The sequence below is a fragment of the Musca vetustissima genome, unplaced genomic scaffold (assembly GCF_032173495.1).
Source record: "Musca vetustissima isolate MV318-11 ecotype Yass unplaced genomic scaffold, APGP_CSIRO_Mvet_v1 utg11761, whole genome shotgun sequence".
In the NCBI taxonomy this organism is placed as follows: domain Eukaryota; kingdom Metazoa; phylum Arthropoda; class Insecta; order Diptera; family Muscidae; genus Musca; species Musca vetustissima.
Window position 1 is genome coordinate 90,099 of NW_026872510.1, and position 20,628 is coordinate 110,726.

A 20,628-nucleotide genomic window follows, 5' to 3' on the forward strand; every position below is an offset into this window, starting at 1 on the left:
AAGGTATTTTTATAACCTTTAAAATTATACCCATTTATTAACCGGATCCGTAGAACAGGTTATAACCGAGTACCCGTACCGAACTTCCAGGTCAAATAACCGGGTAACCGGTTACTCCCCCCCAAAAAAAAAGACAGAAAATTTCGATCGTTTTTACTAAACTAGAGTTGTTCCATTATTTGTGATATAAAAAATGTAAAACCTTGTAGATTCCTGCAGTACGGGAACAGACCATATGTTTTCAATATTATTTACTCAATGTATATACTTTTGGCAACCCTATTTTATTATTATGAAGATAAGCAACCCTAACCACAAATCAGCTGTGCAACTCATCTTGACTAGTTTTTTTAGTTTTTGGATATTTATCAGTCATTTTTCTAAGTGTAACAGAAACAACATCAAAATGATGCCCGAACCGGAAAATTGTCCTGGCGTCCAAAGTGCCAATGCTGGACTGGGCAGTGCCTGTCAAGGATGCCCAAATCAACAAATATGCAGCGATCCGAATAAAAAACTTGAAGATCCTGGAAAAGCATTGGTTACCGCAGCTATGAAAGATGTGCGTAATAAATTGCTTGTGCTGTCGGGAAAAGGTGGCGTGGGCAAGAGTACGGTTACCATGTTATTGTCGCGCTATTTGGCTCGCAGTTTTAATGAGAAAAATTTCGGTGTTTTGGATATTGATATATGCGGCCCGTCACAGCCACGTCTTATGGGTGTGGAGGGTGAAAATGTACATCAATCTGGGTCGGGTTGGTCACCTGTTGGCGTTGATGATAACATATGTTTAATGTCGATTGGTTTCCTATTGGGATCACCTGACGATGCAATAATATGGCGTGGCCCAAAGAAAAACGGCATGATTCGACAATTTTTAAGTGAAGTTGATTGGGGTCATCTTGATCTACTGCTGCTCGACACACCACCTGGTACATCGGATGAACATCTTTCAGTGGTCTCGTATCTGCGTGATGAAAACGCATCGAATTCATTAAAGGCCATAATTGTTACAACACCACAGGAAGTCTCACTGTTGGATGTACGAAAAGAGATCAATTTTTGTAAGAAACAAAATATCGAGATTTTGGGTGTTATTGAAAATATGAGCATATTCCGTTGTGGTCATTGTGGTAATACATCGGAAATTTTCCCCGCAAAAACTGGTGGTGCTCGTGCTATGTGCGAAGAGATGCAGGTACCATTTTTGGGCGCATTACCCTTGGATCCGGAATTGACTAAGGCCTGTGATAAAGGTGAAGATATAACGGCGATTAATAATGCCACAACACAAGCTTTAGAAGAAATTTGTAAAAATATTTCAAAAATTCTGTGATCTTAAGGTGAAGGTGTATGTAAATACCAGTTTTTTAATAAAATAGAAATATTGACCATTTTTTGAATAAATACTCGATAAGAATTAGATGCATATTTTTTTAGATGAGAAGCCAATTTCATCATGTTAGCAAATTTACAACCTAAATTAGTTAAAATGATCAAATTTTACTGACATTTTTTTCAGAGGTAGATACTTTTACTTTTTTATTATGGGGATATATCATTTTCTTGGAGGGCGTACCCAGTTATTTGACCCGGAAGTTCGGGCAGACGTACCCGGTTCCGGTTAATATAAAATGGGTATCATTTTAAAGATTATACAAATTGAGTGACGATAGCAAGGGGTTATCTAAAACCGTTGTGGAGATACAGTCAAAAAACTGGGGTTTGGACCCCGATTTTCTTAAAAAACTCCCTAAAAGTCGAACTTGGGTCCACTATAGTCCCTCTCCAATCCTGACTCAAATGATAGACTACAATTTGCCCTTTCTAAAATGGTGCGATATGTGGCTGTATTTGTTGTGGACCAAAAATATGAGATTTGATACTGCAGTGACCTATTATGGTCCCTATGGTTGTCTTTATCTCATTTCTGCTAATAGAAATTAATGGTTTAGATTTTAAAGTCCAATATCTAGGCTCTCCACTCCATCTTGTTGTATATTTCTACTCATAAAACTTACAATTTATTAAAAAAAAAAGTAGCTAAGGGCAGGCCTAACAGTTCTATCAATTGTTAAATCGGCTGACTGCGATCCACATAATTTTCCTCATGTCAATGAAGTCCTATATCTAGACTCCCCACTCCATCTTGTTGTTACCTTCTACTCATAAAACGAACGATTTTTTTTAAAGGAAGTAGTTAAGGGGAGCACTAACAGTTCCATCAATTGTTAAATCAGTTGACTGCGATCCACATCATTTTCCTTATGTCAATGGAACCAAACAAAGTCTATACCGCAGAACTGAACTACCCTAGAGTTTATAGTCCACGACCTGATTGGTATAAGTGCCGCTTGACTATCGACACCGGTAACGAGTCACTAGTACACAATTCCTTGACTAATTCTGCAGCTTTCAGGATTGCTGAATTATCTGCTTGTAAAACGCTACAATTATTATTTAATTTGTAGGAGTTCTTAATTGAAAATTCTTCACAGGAAACTTCCGCGTCCGTGCCTTCTTCTTTTATCTATGACAGACCGTCAAGAGGAGGAAGCAGGTTTTTCTGATATTTCCTCAAAATAAAGGTATGGGGAAATATGGTATCTTAAATTCCTATTGTGCCAGGAGATTATGAAGATTTAATATCGCATTCAGAGCAGCCTGGGGAGTGCTTCTAGGAACTCCGGATATATGAAATGCTGCCCATCTTAGCACACTGCCTACTTTGGACACAACGTTTTCTTCCTAAGGGAGGGACAACTGCATCGTAAAGTCAGTGTACGACGAGCGGTGACAGTCTCCAGGTTTTCCCTATTGAGTTCATGTAAGAGTACAGTGCTATTAGACCTTTCTTTGTACGCTCTATACGATTCTTTTCCACGATAAACGGTGATCTATGATACGGCTTAGAAGTCTCAGGCACCAGCTTCCTCTGTGTGCAAGGACATCCGACAGGTTTCTCCTTCTTTGAAGAGACTACCGTGGTGGTCTTCGTACTGGTTCTGGGGATCCTTTCAATCAAGAAGTCCCTCGCAATATCATTCGGATAGTTCCTGGAGAACTTCCGGATGAATATGAAGTTCCTCTTGATCAAAAGTAACCGTCCGATGTAGTTAACCGCTCTCCGGTACATCTTCTTGGCAGCGATCTCCTTGTCAACGACTTGTCTTGCAGTTACTGGTATTAACGATGGGAGTCTCATCAGTACCAGAATTCGCTTCGACAGCCAACTGCCTGAGTAGTCTTGCGACATCACTACAGGCCATGGAGATTGAGTTCGGATCCTCAACCTCGCCAGGGTTTACATCCCTACTCATCATCTGGGAGGACTCACCTTGCTTCGGAGGAGACACCAGGATCGCTACGGTGTTTGTCACAGTAGTGCTAATCACTGTAGTTTCCATGATGTCTGACAAGGCTGATTCGGGATGCTCTCCTGACTAAGGCGGTTTTATTTAAATTCGACTCCATAGATTGTGCTGTTTGAGAGGGATTGAGGTCAACCACGGCAAGGACTTGGCAGCTACGCCTTAATAAACTTGTTGAGGCGCCCAGGTATCAACAAGGCTCCGTTCTAATACAGTCGGGACCCTGACTACAAACCATATAACGCTGATGGGCTCGAGATACCCAATTAATAATATTGGGCTTTCCACTATTTGCAACCTGTGGACGCGTCTGTTAGCATTCAGCTGTGCTCCCCGAAGGCGGATTAGGCCATGAAACTCAAACATATAAAGGCAATTGACAAACAAACGCTTAAAAAAGAGCTGATAAAAAAGGGTTGCGTCCATTTTGAATTTCGTGATTGGTCTTAGAAAGACAGTTGGACGCTGCAACGTGTGGTGTGGTCCAAGTCCAAATGCTATACTGCCGGAGACCTGCTTGATATATTTTTGTTGATCTAGGAGTTCACGCTTACATCTTTGGATCTTTCTCTCTCTGGATCATGAAGACCTCTTCTAAGGCATGACAGGGGTGTTTCCGGCGATAACACCCAAGCAAGCACTGCAGCTTTTGATTTTGTGGCGGATATTTTTATATCCCTCAGATGGAAGAAATTTACAAGTACAACTATGTAGAAATTTAACCTCCCGCAAATGTCATCAGTAATAGGACCCGACGCTGTGCGTACAATCATCCGCATACAATACGAACTCTATGCCTTCCGGTGGTTGTGGAATTTCAGAAAGGTAGAGGTTGAAAACGACGAGCGGTGACAGTCTCCAGGTTTTCCCTATTGAGTTCATGTAAGAGTACAGTGCTATTAGACCTTTCTTTGTACGCTCTATACGATTCTTTTCCACGATAAACGGTGATCTATGATACGGCTTAGAAGTCTCAGGCACCAGCTTCCTCTGTGTGCTAGGACATCCGACAGGTTTCTCCTTCTTTGAAGAGACTACCGTGGTGGTCTTCGTACTGGTTCTGGGGATCCTTTCAATCAAGAAGTCCCTCGCAATATCATTCGGATAGTTCCTGGAGAACTTCCGGATGAATATGAAGTTCCTCTTGATCAAAAGTAACCGTCCGATGTAGTTAACCGCTCTCCGGTACATCTTCTTGGCAGCGATCTCCTTGTCAACGACTTGTCTTGCAGTTACTGGTATTAACGATGGGAGTCTCATCAGTACCAGAATTCGCTTCGACAGCCAACTGCCTGAGTAGTCTTGCGACATCACTACAGGCCATGGAGATTGAGTTCGGATCCTCAACCTCGCCAGGGTTTACATCCCTACTCATCATCTGGGAGGACTCACCTTGCTTCGGAGGAGACACCAGGATCGCTACGGTGTTTGTCACAGTAGTGCTAATCACTGTAGTTTCCATGATGTCTGACAAGGCTGATTCGGGATGCTCTCCTGACTAAGGCGGTTTTATTTAAATTCGACTCCATAGATTGTGCTGTTTGAGAGGGATTGAGGTCAACCATGGCAAGGACTTGGCAGCTACGCCTTAATAAACTTGTTGAGGCGCCCAGGTATCAACAAGGCTCCGTTCTAATACAGTCGGGACCCTGACTACAAACCATATAACGCTGATGGGCTCGAGATACCCAATTAATAATATTGGGCTTTCCACTATTTGCAACCTGTGGACGCGTCTGTTAGCATTCAGCTGTGCTCCCCGAAGGCGGATTAGGCCATGAAACTCAAACATATAAAGGCAATTGACAAACAAACGCTTAAAAAAGAGCTGATAAAAAAGGGTTGCGTCCATTTTGAATTTCGTGATTGGTCTTAGAAAGACAGTTGGACGCTGCAACGTGTGGTGTGGTCCAAGTCCAAATGCTATACTGCCGGAGACCTGCTTGATATATTTTTGTTGATCTAGGAGTTCACGCTTATACTTTGGGTCTCTCTGTAGATCATGAAGATATCTTCTAAGACTTCTGTCCATAAGGCATGACAGGGGTGTTCCCGACGATAACACCCAAGCAAGCACTGCAGCTTTTGATTTTGTGGCGGATATTTTTATATCCCTCAGATGGAAGAAATTTACACGTTCAACTATGTAGAAATTTAACCTCCCGCAAATGTCATCAGTAATGGGACCCGACGCTGTGATCGTACAATCATCCGCATACATTACGAACTCTGTGCCTTCCGGTGGTTGTGGAATTTCAGAAAGGTAGAGGTTGAAAAATTTCGGAAATATGACCCCTCCTCAGGGAACTTACTGTTTCACTCTGCATGGTTTGGACTTTTGGACAGGAGTGAAATCGGCCTGTACGATTCACCCCTGCTGGCATCCTTAACATGCTTCAGTAGCGTGGCCACATTTGCCTATTTTCCGGAGCTTATCACGTTCATTGATTCTACTTCGGGTATTCGACCAGCCGGTATGTATCGAGCGCCAGTAGTAGTTATAATTCAACGGAAATTTCTCTCAGCTACCCGAGGATCTGAGGGAATGGACAGCTCGCTGAAGCGCAAGATGTAATAATGTTCAACGAAATAACCAAGTGGTTGGTCTGACACTTTGTACATTTTAATTCTTCGTGCTGGGCTGAAATCCGCACAATTCTCTATAATGGAATTCACATCAGTGGTTATATCAAAACAAAGAAAAAAAAATAGACTGGACTTCAGAAAATATTATGTTATAAGTGTAAATATATATTTTTTATTTGTTATACGCTAAGTTTTAATAAAAAATGCAAATACCCTATGTATGTAAGTGTGTATATGTGTAATGTAAATTTTAAACAAAACCATGCTTTAAAAGAAAGGAAATAATAAATGAGAAGGGGGACAGACAAATAGTTGAATTCATATCATATTTAAACAATTTTAATAATAGACATTTATGGCAAGTGTACATTAGGGAAATAGAAAGAGAGAAAAACGAAAAAAGAAATGAAAAACAAAAAACATTTATCCCGTTCCACGGGACAAGTAATAGTTAGGTATCAGTTAGAGGTAGGTGCGGGTGTCTTAATTGGGGCAGGTTGTTTAAATGGATTCACAATGGTGGTGTCCATCGATTGACTTTGGGTCAAATCCAATTGTGTGGCCGAAAGTGCTGTACTTTCGATTTGTGGTAGGAAAGTCATATTTTGACTTGACGTAAATGTGGAACGTGTGGGTCGACTATTTTCATCGTTGCCAGTTCTAACTCCTCCACCACCCCCGGATGTTGCGGGTAACTCATCAATGGAATCATCCAGACTTACAGATTTACCAGCTAATACTGATTGTGTTGGTGGTTGTTCTTGAGTTTCCATGGGTGTCGGGGGCGCTTGGTTTGTTTGGTTCAACGGATTTAGTGTAGTATCTGCACCCACGACCATTGAATGCATAAGGTGAGCCGGTTGTGATGGCATATGTTGTGTCGCCTGGGTTTGTGTATGCTCGGGCATTTTTGGTGGCTCATTTTGTATACACACCGAATCCGTACAATCTTTTACCTTATAAATACCCACCAAATAATCGGATAGTTCAAACATATTCGATCTCAGTGAAATAATAATAAATTGAGCATTTTTGGTACGCTCCTTAATGTAGTGGGCCACAATGGAGATATTTTTAAAATCTAAGGCAGCATCAATTTCATCCATAAAATACAGGGGCGATGGTTTGTAATAATGCAGGGCAAATACCAAAGCCAGAGATGATAGAGTTTTTTCACCACCCGACAAATTTGATATGTTTTTCCAGGTCTTCTTGGGTGGCCGTACACTAAACGAAACTCCTTCGGTAAAAGGATCCATGGAATCGACCAATTCCAACTCAGCATCACCACCTTGGGTAATCATTTGGTACATTTCCTTAAGTTTACGTGTGATTATATGGAAACCAGACATAAACTCATTGTAACGTTTTTTGCGTACATCATCGTACAGCTGACGCATTTCATTACGTTTACACGTAATTTCTTCGAGAATTTTAACTCTCTCCAGGTAGACATCACGTTTCTCAATGTATTCCTGTATGCAAGATAGATTGGGTTTCTTTTTCAGCAACTCCTCTTGAACACTCTCTTTGTACTGTATATCCTGCAGTGTGTGGCTGGCCAATTCATCTTCGGTATATTTTTTGAGGGGAGTGGGAGGTTCTGTGTCGCCGGGTATCTCGTGTAATCGCAAAGGTTTCAATTGATCGCGCCAATGTGGTATTTGCGATTTAACTTCGGACATCTTGGCAGCCACGGTTTGCAACTTTTGTTCAATTTCAACACGTTTCAGCTTTAGATCACTTTCCTGCTTTTGTATGGCCAATATTTCCTTGTGTACTCCCGATGATTCCGATTTAGCCTTTTCAATAGCTTCCTTAGCCTCCTCCAGCTCTTTTTGTAGACTACAGATTTCTTCGTCGAATGCCGTACGTTTATCTGACAACTGTTTTAACTCCTCTTGGGACTTTTCAATTTCTCCATTCAAGCGCTCAATTTGAGATTCCATTTTCTTGACATTACGTTCAACATTTGTAACTTCTACTTTTAATTTTGACACGTTACCCTTTAGCTTTTTTATTTGATTATCTAAGCTGGTGATTTTTGTCTGCACTGCCTTTATGGTATCACCATGGATACCGTCGATTTTCTTTTTAATTTCGGCAATTTTCTTTTCCACTTTGCCGGCTTCTTCTTCGGCCGCTTTGAGGGTCTCGGTTTTCTTTTTAATCATTTCCTGAACATCTTCCACCTTGGATGCATCGGTCAGGGTTTGATCCATCCGTTTCTTTTGAGATTCCAACTGCTTGAAGATGCGTGGTAATTGTTCTTCCAAACTCTTGATGGTAATCGACAGCTTCTGCAGATCACCTTCGGTACGTTGATGTGTAACATTCAATTGTTGCAGTTCACGTTCCAGTCTACCCTGTTCCTCTTGATTGTAATTAATTTGTGATGATAGCTCTTCACATTTCACCTGCATTCCTTCTAAATCTTTTTGTGACACACCAGAATTGTCCAGTGATTGTCGGGTATTGGTACGCACCTTTGTACCCATTTTACCGCGTATTTGTGTACGACCACCACCAGACATTGTGCCGGATGTTTCAATAAGATCACCATTAAGGGTGACAACACGAAAACGTTTAGCACCGTAGGCTATACGTGTACCCTGTTCTAAGTCGGTGGACACCAAGGTATTACGTAGGGCAAAGTAGAATGCTGGCAGGACACGTTCATCTTCGACGCGTACCAAATCGTATAGACGTGGGGCATTTTCGGGACTGTTAGAAAAAGAAAAAAAAACTTATTACAATTTTGGACTATCAACAAAATACTTTTTAAGAACGGTGTGAGGAATATTTTTTAAATTTTAAAATTTATGTTTCCTTTTCCCAAAATGAAAAGTATTACATCCCACTACCCTAAAAAAGTTGGGATACATTTTTTTTACTTACGTGTGTATTGGACCCGATTGATTTTGTAAATATGCCACCTTTTCCAAGGCAATAAATGAGGCTCGGCCAACATCATAACGTTTCAGATATTCAATACAATTTTGAGCCGTATTGACTGTATCCACTAGAATGTTATCTAAACGTCCACATGCCGTAGAAATGGCCACGTCATATTTGGCATCAATTGCACCCAAATCACCAAGACGTCCCAAAATGCCGGGAATTTTTCCCTCAGCCTTTTGGCGCATTAGAAAATCTAAAACTTTATTATTGGAACGCATGGCTTGCATGCTAACTACTTTTTCATTTATCTGGAAAAATAAGAAAAATGATTTATTTAAATAAACTTTTTACTATATTTTTTTAATTAGCCAAACATTACCTCAGCTTTGATCGTCATAACTTGTTGTCTTAATTGTTGTTCCTCTTGTTGTAATTGTTTCAATTTCATTGTCTTCTCGTGTATATCTTTTTTCAGTTCCGGTAAACGGGCTTGCAACTCGACCACTTGTTCTTTTTTCTCGCCCAGACTTTGTTCGGAATCTTCATAGGATGATTTCAATGTTTCATATTTTCTTGTCTCGGCTGTTTCGTCACTTTTTAAAATTTTCAATTCCGATTGAGACATGGCCAAATCAGCTTTAGCTTCATCAACATTTATCTTTAAATCCATCAATTCGGTTTCAAGTTTTTCACGTTGTTCTATCAGTGGTTTCGTTTGTTCCTCCAATACCGTGTAATTACGTTGCAATTCCTCTTCCTGTTCGGCTTTTTGCTTAACTAGCCGCTCTAATTTCTTTTCACATTCTTCGATTTCTTTTTCATTCTTTTCGGGGACTTTGCGTAAATCTTCTAATTCTTTTTCATTTTTGGTCACTTGATTTTTATTGGTGTGTCGACGTTTATTCACCACAGTCATTGTCTCCTGAGTTTCAGCAAAATTTCCTTTGGCCTTTTCAAGTTTCTTTTCAATGTCTTCTTTTTTCTTGCGTAAATTATCGTGATTTCTAAAGGAGGAGGAAAAAGGACCAAATTAATAGAATTACATTAAAAAAAATTGATACAAAAAAGGTTATTTGCTGCTATGACGGAGGATTTAATATTTAATTAATAAATTGGGACGGGTCTTTTGTTTAAGAGCTATGTCAAAATTTCGACCTTTATATATTTAAAAAAATGTGGGAGAGCGTATTTTCGCTTACGAGAATCCGAATTGGCAATTTATACATATTGATTGGATAAGGAGACAATTTGAATGGGAGGCTAGGTCAATAAGTGTGGTGTTTGGCGGTACTCCTTGTAATTAAATTTAACATCATTCCCTCAAAGCCATAAACATAGTAATAATTAAAAAATAATAATAACTATAGCTTCGTATACTCACTGCATTTCTTTTTTAATAATATCCTCCTTGCCCTCACGTTCCTTACGCAATTCATCAACTTTGTTATCATGTTCCTTCAGCTCATTACTGATTTCTTCGTGCTGTTTTGTATACTCTTCCAGTTTCTTATTTTTCTCACTTAAATATTTTTGTATACGAAGATTTTTTGTACGGGTATTTTCGTTTTCTTGACGTAAATATTCAACGGCATCATTATATGGTTGTTCCAAATCTTTCATTTCACGTTCAGCCAATTTGCAGCGATTGTGTTTTTCCGTACGTTCTTCGGTCAAGAGTTCAACACGTTCGTTAATTTTTATCAATGGCTCTTTGTAGCGAGTGGTACCCACAATATCTTCTAGGTATTCCAGCATGCCACATTCACCCTCAGTCAAGCCTTTTGGTTTCATCATGGAAATGGACTCAACCTCACCCTATATAAATTATAGTATGAATATTTAAATATAATTTAAATAACATTATTTCATATTACACCCTTTTACCTGCAAGATCAAAAAACGATTATGATCCAAATCGACATGATGTTTTTTCAGCAATTTGGCCACATCCTTAAATTGTTTCCGCTTGCCATTTATCGTATAATATGATGAATTGTCACGATAGGCTGTACGTTCCACAATAATTTCACTATCGGGTATTTCTTCACAGGTACCATCCTCTTTGTCCAATATTTGGCGAAAATGTACAGCCACAGAACACATATTGACATTGGGATAACGGGCCGAATTATGGAGCAGTGTAGAGATTTTCTTACAACGAATTTTATTGGCGCGATAGCCAAACACAAACAACATAGAATCAATAACGTTACTCTTGCCGCTGCCGTTAGGACCAATGATGGCTGTAAAACACTACAAAGCAATAAACAATAATTATAACTTAATGCTATTTATCGTTAAAAACAAAGCCAGCCAGTCTGTACTTACATGATGAAATGGTCCCAGGACAACTTTGCCTGCATAACTTTTAAAATTATAATTTTCAATTTTCTTAATTATCAAACGGGGTCCTTTGCTCTCGGTGGAACAGTACGGAGGTATTGGTGGTGGTATATAAATATCACCAATACGTGTTCCACCCTCTTCATCGTCGGACATATTGGCGTCATCCAAAGCATCACCCGCCATGGGTTGTTCTGTCATTTCCACATCTTGTACTGGTGGCTGTTGCTGCTGCTGTTGTTTTTGTGGTGTTCTTAATGGAGTCTTTGTCACAGCGGCCGCAGTACCGCCACCACTTGTCGATTGTTTATTACTTAAACTACTCCGGCGTCTATCCTCATTTTCCTGTGTCAATGGTGGCCTTCGTCGAGTTGCCATAATTGCGCCTTTTTCTGTCGCACCTTAATCCTTTAACTTACAATTGCATTGAAATTTTTAACAATTATCTTTTGTTGTACTTTGTCCGTCACTTATTTGTTGTTTAATTTTTCATTTCTTTTGTCATTTAAACACAAAAATACATTTCTGCTTAATTAATTCGTTTGTTGGACAAACAATTGTCGAATTCCTGCAAACTAGGAATGTTTGACAGCAGCACAGCGGTCAAATAACGCTTGCTATTCAAATATGACAACAACAATGCTGCCAACATGTGCATGCAAAATGCAAACAAAATGCACAAATACACTGAAAAAAAAACAAAGTGAGTACAAAGTGAAGTGCCAGGGCGACATATTGAATTGTATATCAAAATCTATTACAATTAATGTATATTTTTGGTCTGTTCCAGTACTTTTTTAGTAAATCTAGTAAAAGGGAAACATTTCAAAATTGCTCTCAGAGTACAAAATAATTTGAAAAGTTCGGGAACGTAAATCTAGGAAATATGCCAAAAATAGATGGCAATACTTCAAAATCAACATAACAGCCAATCAGAAGTAGGCATTCCTGTTTACCATTTTTACTCGACCAAATTTCTCGAGTAAAAAGTTTTCAAAGAGAACGTCATTTTGCTTTGTGCTCTCTTAAATTTGAGCCAATGTTTTACCAGTTTTGTGGGTTGAGGAACGGTTTTCGAGTAAAAAGTTGCAAAACTTGAAAAATGAGTAGATTCTATTAGGTTCTAGAAATGTACTTTTAATATACTGGCCTATTTTGTGATAATGAAGGATAACAGGATGTGTTGTTGTATCATAATCAGTAACAACAACCACATGGAAATTTGCTAGTAGTAAATAATGGATATTTTACTTGAAAAATCAATTCAGAATAAAAACAAATACAACCAATTCCTTTAAGCGGTGTACACAATATCACTATTGAATGACACTCTGCTTATTGGATAGTTTGGCCTCTCATGTCAATTATCAAAGAACCACGAAAATATTGGACAGCCAGAAGAAGATTTTGTAGATGACTTGATTTTTTGACATTTGGCAAGTAAAAACTATAGAAGATTCAACGACGCATTGGAATTATAAATATTTACTACAAAAAAAAAATAGTGAAAATCTTGCAGTTGGCTATCGCATTACTAATTGAAGAAACACCTTGGAAGACTTTAGGCATGGCATGTTATGTTGCCTTTATTTAATGTAAAAAAATAAAGTAGGACGCCGTCCAAGAAAATCAACGGTACGCCTCAAATCAGATTCTTCCCTTGGATGTGCTCTTCTAGAAATCGCGAACTTTTTGGAAAATAATATTTCTCTTTGAGTGGAGATATTGTTGAAATATTCCACAGAATTAAAGTTTAGGAAAGAAGACTGCCATGCACATCGGAATCTGTGGTGGAACGATGGTGAACCAGAACCCGAAACCTACGTGAGGGATGCCTTGACTTTTGTCCTGAATGCTGTACAATGTATTGTACATTTTTTACGTAATAAAAACGCAGATCGTTTCGGGAATAATGGCCTTGATACACGAACCATCAATGCCATATGTACTGTCAAATTTGATATATATGCAAATACCGTACATGTCGTGTGGCCCATACAAAAAATTGTATCTGTTAAAACGATATGACAACACACATGTAATTTTTTAGTTTAGGGGCCGATCTATTTCTGTATGTAATTTCATATGTAAAGCACATAAATCAGCTGTTTTGTTATTTGGCAAATTAAAATAAATTGCTGATAGAAAATAACTCGAAGAAATGATGTTAAATTTTTATGTCTAAAATATTTAAACAAATTATAATATTATTTACTAATGTTTTTGGAGTAGTTCTCAATTTTTCTACCTAAACTAAAGTATGTCATCTTTTTTTATAATATACAAATTTAAATTCTTATATTTTATACAATGCTGTTTATTACTAAATATTGAATATGTGATATTAATACACTTACTTGAGTAGTTAGCCACTTGCCAAACATTGAAATATATTATTATTTTTAGAATAATACCTTCTAAGATATCATTAAGAAATCTTGTTAAATGGAGTAGTATAGTTTGCAATTTAAATGAAATCGGCCTTAATGGCTTCAAATTGCATTTTTTGGAATAAATAAATAAAAATAAAATAATTTTGTGGAAGGGAACAAATTAAAGAAAAATACTTATACACATGTGAAAAGATCCCAGAGGAACCTGAGGCAATTTTTCTGTATGAAAAGAGACCTCAGAGGGACCTGAGGCAATTTTTCTGTAGAAAAAAGAAAAAGAGACCTCGGAGGAACATGAGGCAATTTTTCTATAAAAAAAAGAACTCAGAGTCATTTACAATTTTTGTATGGTAAATGACTCAAAAGTGTGCCGGTTTTAAGAAATAAATGACGCAACTGCCCTAAATCCTGATTTTTCTACTGTATGTGAATAAAAGCGCATTCACATACAAATTGATGAACATAATTTTATTTTAGAACCAATGCAAAAATAAGTATCACAAGGAAACTTTGAGGGTCCATATCTATGAATGTATGGACTTTCACAACATTTAAATTACTTATTTAAATCAATGCAAACCCCCTTATCCAAAGTCTTAAACAACAGTTTGACATATTGCCAGCAGCCTTTGTGGGATATTTTTCACTTACCATATCGTTTGTGTCACAATAACCCTATCTGGCAACACTGGTAATGACTTGACGCGAAAAACACAATTGTCATTCCGGCTCGTCGTTTTGCAAAGACATTCAAGTGAATTTGGATATTTTGCAAACAATTTTTAATATTTTGAAATTATTTCTCTAGAACCACGAGAAACAACAAAAAATAAAACATGGAAACTATTTTGGGTATTCGTGGTCCTGATTTTGTTATGCTAGCCGCTGACACCACACAGGCACGTTCCATTATTGTAATGAAAGAAGGTAAGGAGGATGAAATGAAATTTTCGGAAGACCACAAACAAAATAATTTATTTTTGCATATTTTCTCCTCCTCTTCTGCTGCTGCTGGTAGATGAAAATAAAATCACAAAAATTGCCGATAATTTAATGTTTGCCACCATTGGCGAGTCCGGTGACACTGTCCAGTTTACAGAGTTTATTTCCAAGAATATTGCTCTGTACAAAATGCGTAATGGCTATGATTTGAGTCCCAAGTGTGCGGCTCATTTTACACGTAAAAATTTGGCTGATTATTTGCGATCCCGTACACCATATCAGGTTAATTTGTTTGTGGCAGGGTAAGTTCTGATACATATCCGGAAAATTGAATTTACATCAAGTAAAATATTGTTTTTTTTTTATTTTCCAGTTATGATCCCAAGGAAGGACCAGAATTGCATTACATTGACTATTTGGCCAATGCCAAGTCGGTAAAATATGCCGGCCAGGGTTATGGTGGTATGTTTTGTGCCAGTATCTTTGATCGCTACCACTATGACAATATAACACAGGAAGAGGCATATGATGTTTTGAAAAAATGTGTGGTGGAAATTCAAAAACGTTTGGTCATAAATTTGCCCAAATTCAATGTAGCTGTTGTGGATAAAAATGGCATCCGGGATTTGCCTCAAATCACCTCACAAAACCTAATTGGTTATAAAGCTTAGTTTCGTTTTTTAATTTTTTAAATTTAAGTGCATTCGAAATGCTTTTTCTTGAAAATTGGTGTAGAATTTGTGGTGAATTCTTATTTTGTATAGAAAAAAGGAGAAAAACAATTAAATTACAAAAAGAGATTAAAAAGAAAACAATTTTGTAAGGGTGTTTGTTTTTATTGTTACAAAAAAAAAAAGAAAAGAATTTTATTCTAACAGACTATTGTCCACTTCCTTGGGCCAATCTAAATCGATGGCCATAACATCCAATGCTAAAATATCGACGGGTTGCCCAACAAGTGAAGAAACTGATGGTGTGGTACGTCCAAATTCACCATGTACCAATTCCTTAATATAGGTACCAGCTTGACTAACCACATCTATTACTAAGACCTTTAAATTATCTTTGTGGACCCAAGCTTTCATTGAGTAAATCATTCGTGGCCGGGTGTGTAAAGGACGACGATGCAAAACTCGTATTGGAGTTTTTTGTTGTATTTGAAAACCTTCAGGCAGATCTAATTTCTTCAATATCTCTGCTGTAGCGGGGTCACGTAGTTTACACAGTGCTCTGTAATATTTTTTCTTTTGTTCCTCGCCCGATTTGATGTGTACCAACTCCTCACGTTGAACCATTTGCAGATTTCGTACAGATAATTTACACGATTTATCAATTTCACATTCCATGCGATGAGCTTCCTTAACGGGTAGGGTGGTATGCACGGAATTGGGTATTTCCAAAACAAAGGGGCGTCCCTTGCCCAGGCAGCGCACATCAACATCCTCACGGCCACTGGACATAAAAATCACTCGCGAAGTGTCTTTGCTATAAGGGAAACATTATGACTGCTAATTTCACTATTTATTGCGGGATGAAATATTGCCTCACCAAAAATACGGAGCCACTGTTCGTATAATTATCTCCTCGATACTATCCTCCATAACTCTTTTGCCATTTAACACCCAAGGTGTGTGTGATAATTCCCGGGAAATTTTACGATACCGCCCAGCCACAAACACCGTTGGCCCCGTCATCTCTATGGCATCCAATTTAAGTATATCATCAGCTTGTGGTGGTACTGTGAAATACTCCTTGAAGAGAGTATCTTTTATACGTTTTGGCATATATTGTTTATCCAAAACACCCCTTGAGACTACTTGACGTTTACTGTTGGGTGCTGTGGGAAATGCTCGATCATGTAACTGTTTCAATTTCGTTAAATTATCCTCCTCCGAACTGTGCGACACATGTATATTTATCATAATACCATTGGCATCATATCCTTTGTTAAGCTCTTTGCAAATAATTGGATTTATAATCAATTTAATGGCTTCTTTTAGCGGAACGTCAGGTGCACGTTCTTTGTCAATTTTATTTCCGAATTTATCCAACAAGGCATACCACATTGCCAGCTGTCGTGTTTGTACAATCATGGGCATTGATATGGCCACCACAATGTCATTACATTCGAATTTGTGTATGTCTGTTTGGAATATGGATTGTATTAGCTGCGACTGAAAGTTTTGTGAAAATAGACCCAAACAACAGGGACAACTTCCATGTTTTACTTTTTTACATATTGTCTCGCTATCCTCACTCTCCTCCATGGGCGCTAACTCTGGCTCATATTTTACATTGAGCTGAAATGGGAATGTTTATGAAACCCTGATTTGAAAGTTTTCCGTCTTTTTCGTCTTACCTTTTCGAAACTTTCCTTTAAATCTTTATATTCATTGCCACGTGCCTTCAGATATCTCAGCTGGCATATGGAACATACACCCAATCCTTTTAAAAAGTCCACTAATTCCTGATTTAACATTTTCAAAATCGGTTCACGTGCTACGTCCAAATGTTGCCGTCGTCGTCGTTGTCCAACAAGAGTCCAATGTTTAGAATGAGAGTGTAATGAAAGAAATGAAAAAATAGTGTAACATTAATTCATGAAGATATGATAACTTATATGTCCATTGTAAGTCACTTTGAAATGATAACACAATGTAAACGTAAACAGCTGATAGCATAGTCATTGGTTATCAAGTACCAACTATTTGACCGTTACAATTTTTTTGTGGCCCATTTATATTGACGCTTCAAGGATTTAATTATTACAATGAGTATGAAAAGAGAAAATACGGAGTACCGCCGATTCCAAAGGAATGAGAAATGCAATAAAATCATTTGCTACTCACGTTAAAATGATATCACATAACCTAAATAGACTGATTACATACGATTTGAATTTGGGGTTTTTTTTTTTAATATTTAGAGAATAATTGAAGCCATTATTGGCGTCAATTATTTGTTTAATAATACTTTTTAGGTTTTGTTTAAATAATAAGTTTTTGGTAAGCTCATGGCCCAATAAAGCCGGGTTATTTCACCCGAGCTGTCAAAATGTTTTCTGTTTTGACTTAATCGTATGAAAACCCATACAAAAATTTTGATAGTATGTCAGATTTTCAACAAAAATTTGCCGATAATATTCATTTCTTACACGACCCACTAACATTTACTCAGTAAGAATTTGCATAGAGTAAAATGCAAATTGTTGTTTTCAAGAGAGAAATTTGCAAAAAGCAAACGAACGACATTGGCGCATATAAAAAAGCAGCATTTTTATTAGAAAAATCAAACACAAGCAGAAAATTGATGTTGATTATAAATACTTGTGTTTTCTTCGCCCATTTAATAATACAAAATCAATATAAAATTCACAAAATTTGCTTGAGAACAATTGTTTCTTTACAAAACATAACATAACAAACATCTGATTAAATATCAGCTGATGGTACATACAAGAAAATTCTTACTGAGTAAACATGGTATAATAATAGAAGGTAACAGCAAGTGTTGTTGTACAAAAAACGATACAACAACACAACTGTCAACTCATTTGACAGAAAAATGTAAACAAACAAACAAATTATCATTAAATTATTTTTATTTTGAAAATGAAATATTTTATCTCAAAATAAAAATTTAATGAAAATCTATCAAATTTATATTTCTATCGCTTCCACATCTTTCCTATAATTGAGCCATCGCCATATATATGTGTAACACATATGAAAATGCAGGGAATATTTCATAATAATTTGTATAAATTACGGGAGCACATTTAATAAAGAACAATTACAAATTGTATGCGTTCCCAATTTTCCTGTTGGGTGATTTTTAAAAACATAATTTGTCAAATTCATATTGACACTAGTATTACGTTGGAATTAAATCAGCTGGGACTTGCTGTTACCTTTTATAATTGTACCATGCTGAGTAAATTTCAGAAACACAACTGTCAAATCTGCTCTATCTCAATTATTTTTCTGGACTTTTGGGTAAACGAACAATATTTCATAATAATTTGTATAAATTATTGAGTAAACGAACGAACCTAATTTTTACCGATCTTCGGATTTCTTGACACATACTGAGTTCTTTAGCCCTTAATGGAAAATCGGAAAGGATTACCCATAATAGAATATAATTAAACTAGTCTAGTTTAGATACCGGTCGGGGATCATTTTGAAATTGTTTACTACAGATAATCCTATGGGTTGTATACTTTCTTTTGTAGTGGAAAACCATGTTTCCGGTATTATGAGTTGGAGTTCCATATTTTCCGCTGGGCCCCTTGTATTTTCTCTTGCTTTTTTAAATTATTTAAGACAATACGCGTATCAATTGAAAGCGGTTGAAGTCCAGATTATAAAAATGTAATTATTTTAAAAGTTTCTTCCCATGACATGGGCTTGCGAAGTTCGGTAAGTATTTTCCAACATTGTTATTGTATTTACTATTGACCAAGACCATATCGTTATATTTTTAAAGTGAATAATTAAATAAACAATGGAATAGTTTTAGTGGGTGATAGGATCCTATTTACATCAATTTCCGGTGATATAGATTGGAGGTTCATATCTTACGATGGGAACAATGTATTTTCTCCTGCTTTTTTTAATTCTCTAAAGGAATATGGGAATCAATTGAAGTCCAGATTACTATAATAAAATTATCTTATTGATATCTATCCGTGATAGGGGCCTAAAAAACTTGGGTATATACGTTTGAAGGAAGCAACGAAGCAATACAGCAGTGAAAACTTTGGATAACTCCGTCCGCCGATATCAGCAGAAGACAACAGCTACCGAGACAAACTAGGGTGGTGTTGGTCGCACTGAAATCAGGTTGGTTTTATTGCCGCAATTCGTATTGGGCTCGAAATTATGGAATGGTACAAGACATGTCCGTCTGTTGAAATCATGTTAGAGATCACAAAATTTATAGATAGAGCTCAGAAATTTTGCACAGATATTGCTAGGTCCACGTTTTGGTTATGTCCCCATATACCGCTACCCGCAACATTCGGTATTTTTGGAATTTTGGGTAAGTTTTCCGAATCTGCTGTAGTTTTGTATATACAATTTTCCTAATCTTCCTACTAAAAATTATCAAATGGTAACTCCTATAATTCGAGGAAAATCAACAAAACATCAATAATTATGTGCCATTTTTTAGTATATTTAAGGTCCTATCATAGCCAGAGTGTCTGTATGTTGGTATTTCGTTTTCCAGGGGGAATCAAGGTTAACATAGGCATGTTAAGAATAAAAACGCCAATACGCGAAAATGTGTGAATAAAATGTAAATAAAATTAGAGGCCTGCACTCAAAATATGTATTTTCATTTTATAAGTTGATATAGCATTAAAAACGTTTAATATTGTTCTCTCTGTTGTTATGATATTAACAACGGAAAAGCCATCTGTTGGAAATTGCTAACGTATCAATTGTCCTATCTTTATACTTTTATGTCTTTGAAACAACTACCTAACTTCTGGACATTATTGGAAAATACATTTTTCTACAATATTTAATATATGAAAACTTCCTCTATCGATATAAAGGGGTTGTTCTGTGAAATACTTTAAACACTTTTTTTGTATTTGAAAGAAGGGCCTTTTAAAACCTAATCCAAACAATTTGTTTTCTATTTTGATTTCAATTGTTATTAACAATATCTTATCAATTAATTTAACTGAAGTAGGTTAGGCAATGATGTTATGTTTGATAGTTAATCAAGATATTAGGTTCTGCATTGTCACTGTGATGTCTTGATAAATAATACGGTGGGTCAGCAACAAAATGCATATATGTTTTGAATACTATTTTTTTTTTGGAAATTTTATAGTAACTATGTTTATGCGTAAAAGGAAAAGACTTAGGCAATCGCTGATTAGTTGTGGGGAATAAAAAATCATGATTTTTAGATTTCGACAAAAGGTGACAGTGTGTCTATACTTAATTGTGTATTGATCATAAGTTATTTTGAAGAAATTCTTGTATATAAATTTTCTTATATCTGTACTAATTCCAACATTTAGGTAATTTGTTATTATTATTTTTTATTAAAACCTGTCCTTATTTATAACAAAA

General features: G+C 36.8%; 4 protein-coding genes across 4 annotated transcripts in view; 2 read left to right on the top strand and 2 right to left on the bottom strand.

The window, feature by feature from the left end:
* The window catches only part of LOC133326082 (probable proteasome subunit beta type-2), a 29,155-nt gene extending 13,938 nt beyond the window's left edge, over nt 1-15,217 (top strand). The window contains exons 2-4 of the mRNA XM_061534792.1: nt 14,412-14,521; nt 14,613-14,838; nt 14,910-15,217. Coding sequence (XP_061390776.1) covers nt 14,431-14,521; nt 14,613-14,838; nt 14,910-15,207 — 615 coding nt within the window. The 5' untranslated portion in view covers nt 14,412-14,430 and the 3' untranslated portion in view covers nt 15,208-15,217. The remainder of the gene's footprint in view (nt 1-14,411; nt 14,522-14,612; nt 14,839-14,909) is intronic.
* LOC133325530 (cytosolic Fe-S cluster assembly factor Nubp1 homolog) lies at nt 403-1,336 on the top strand. Its single transcript, XM_061534306.1, has one exon. It carries the CDS (start codon nt 407-409, stop codon nt 1,334-1,336), a length of 930 nt encoding a protein of 309 aa, XP_061390290.1. The 5' UTR covers nt 403-406.
* Nucleotides 6,416-11,471, bottom strand: LOC133326292 (structural maintenance of chromosomes protein 4). Its single transcript, XM_061534999.1, has 6 exons — nt 11,187-11,471; nt 10,743-11,111; nt 10,240-10,673; nt 9,238-9,862; nt 8,856-9,166; nt 6,416-8,681 (listed from the first exon to the last, which is right to left on the bottom strand). Exons 1-6 carry the CDS (start codon nt 11,400-11,402, stop codon nt 6,416-6,418), a joined length of 4,221 nt encoding a protein of 1,406 aa, XP_061390983.1. The 5' UTR covers nt 11,403-11,471.
* Nucleotides 15,218-15,402: 185 nt separating the features above from the next.
* On the bottom strand, nt 15,403-17,015 carry LOC133325746 (putative tRNA pseudouridine synthase Pus10). Its single transcript, XM_061534505.1, has 3 exons — nt 16,896-17,015; nt 16,085-16,836; nt 15,403-16,021 (listed from the first exon to the last, which is right to left on the bottom strand). Exons 1-3 carry the CDS (start codon nt 17,013-17,015, stop codon nt 15,403-15,405), a joined length of 1,491 nt encoding a protein of 496 aa, XP_061390489.1.
* Nucleotides 17,016-20,628: the final 3,613 nt, after the last annotated feature.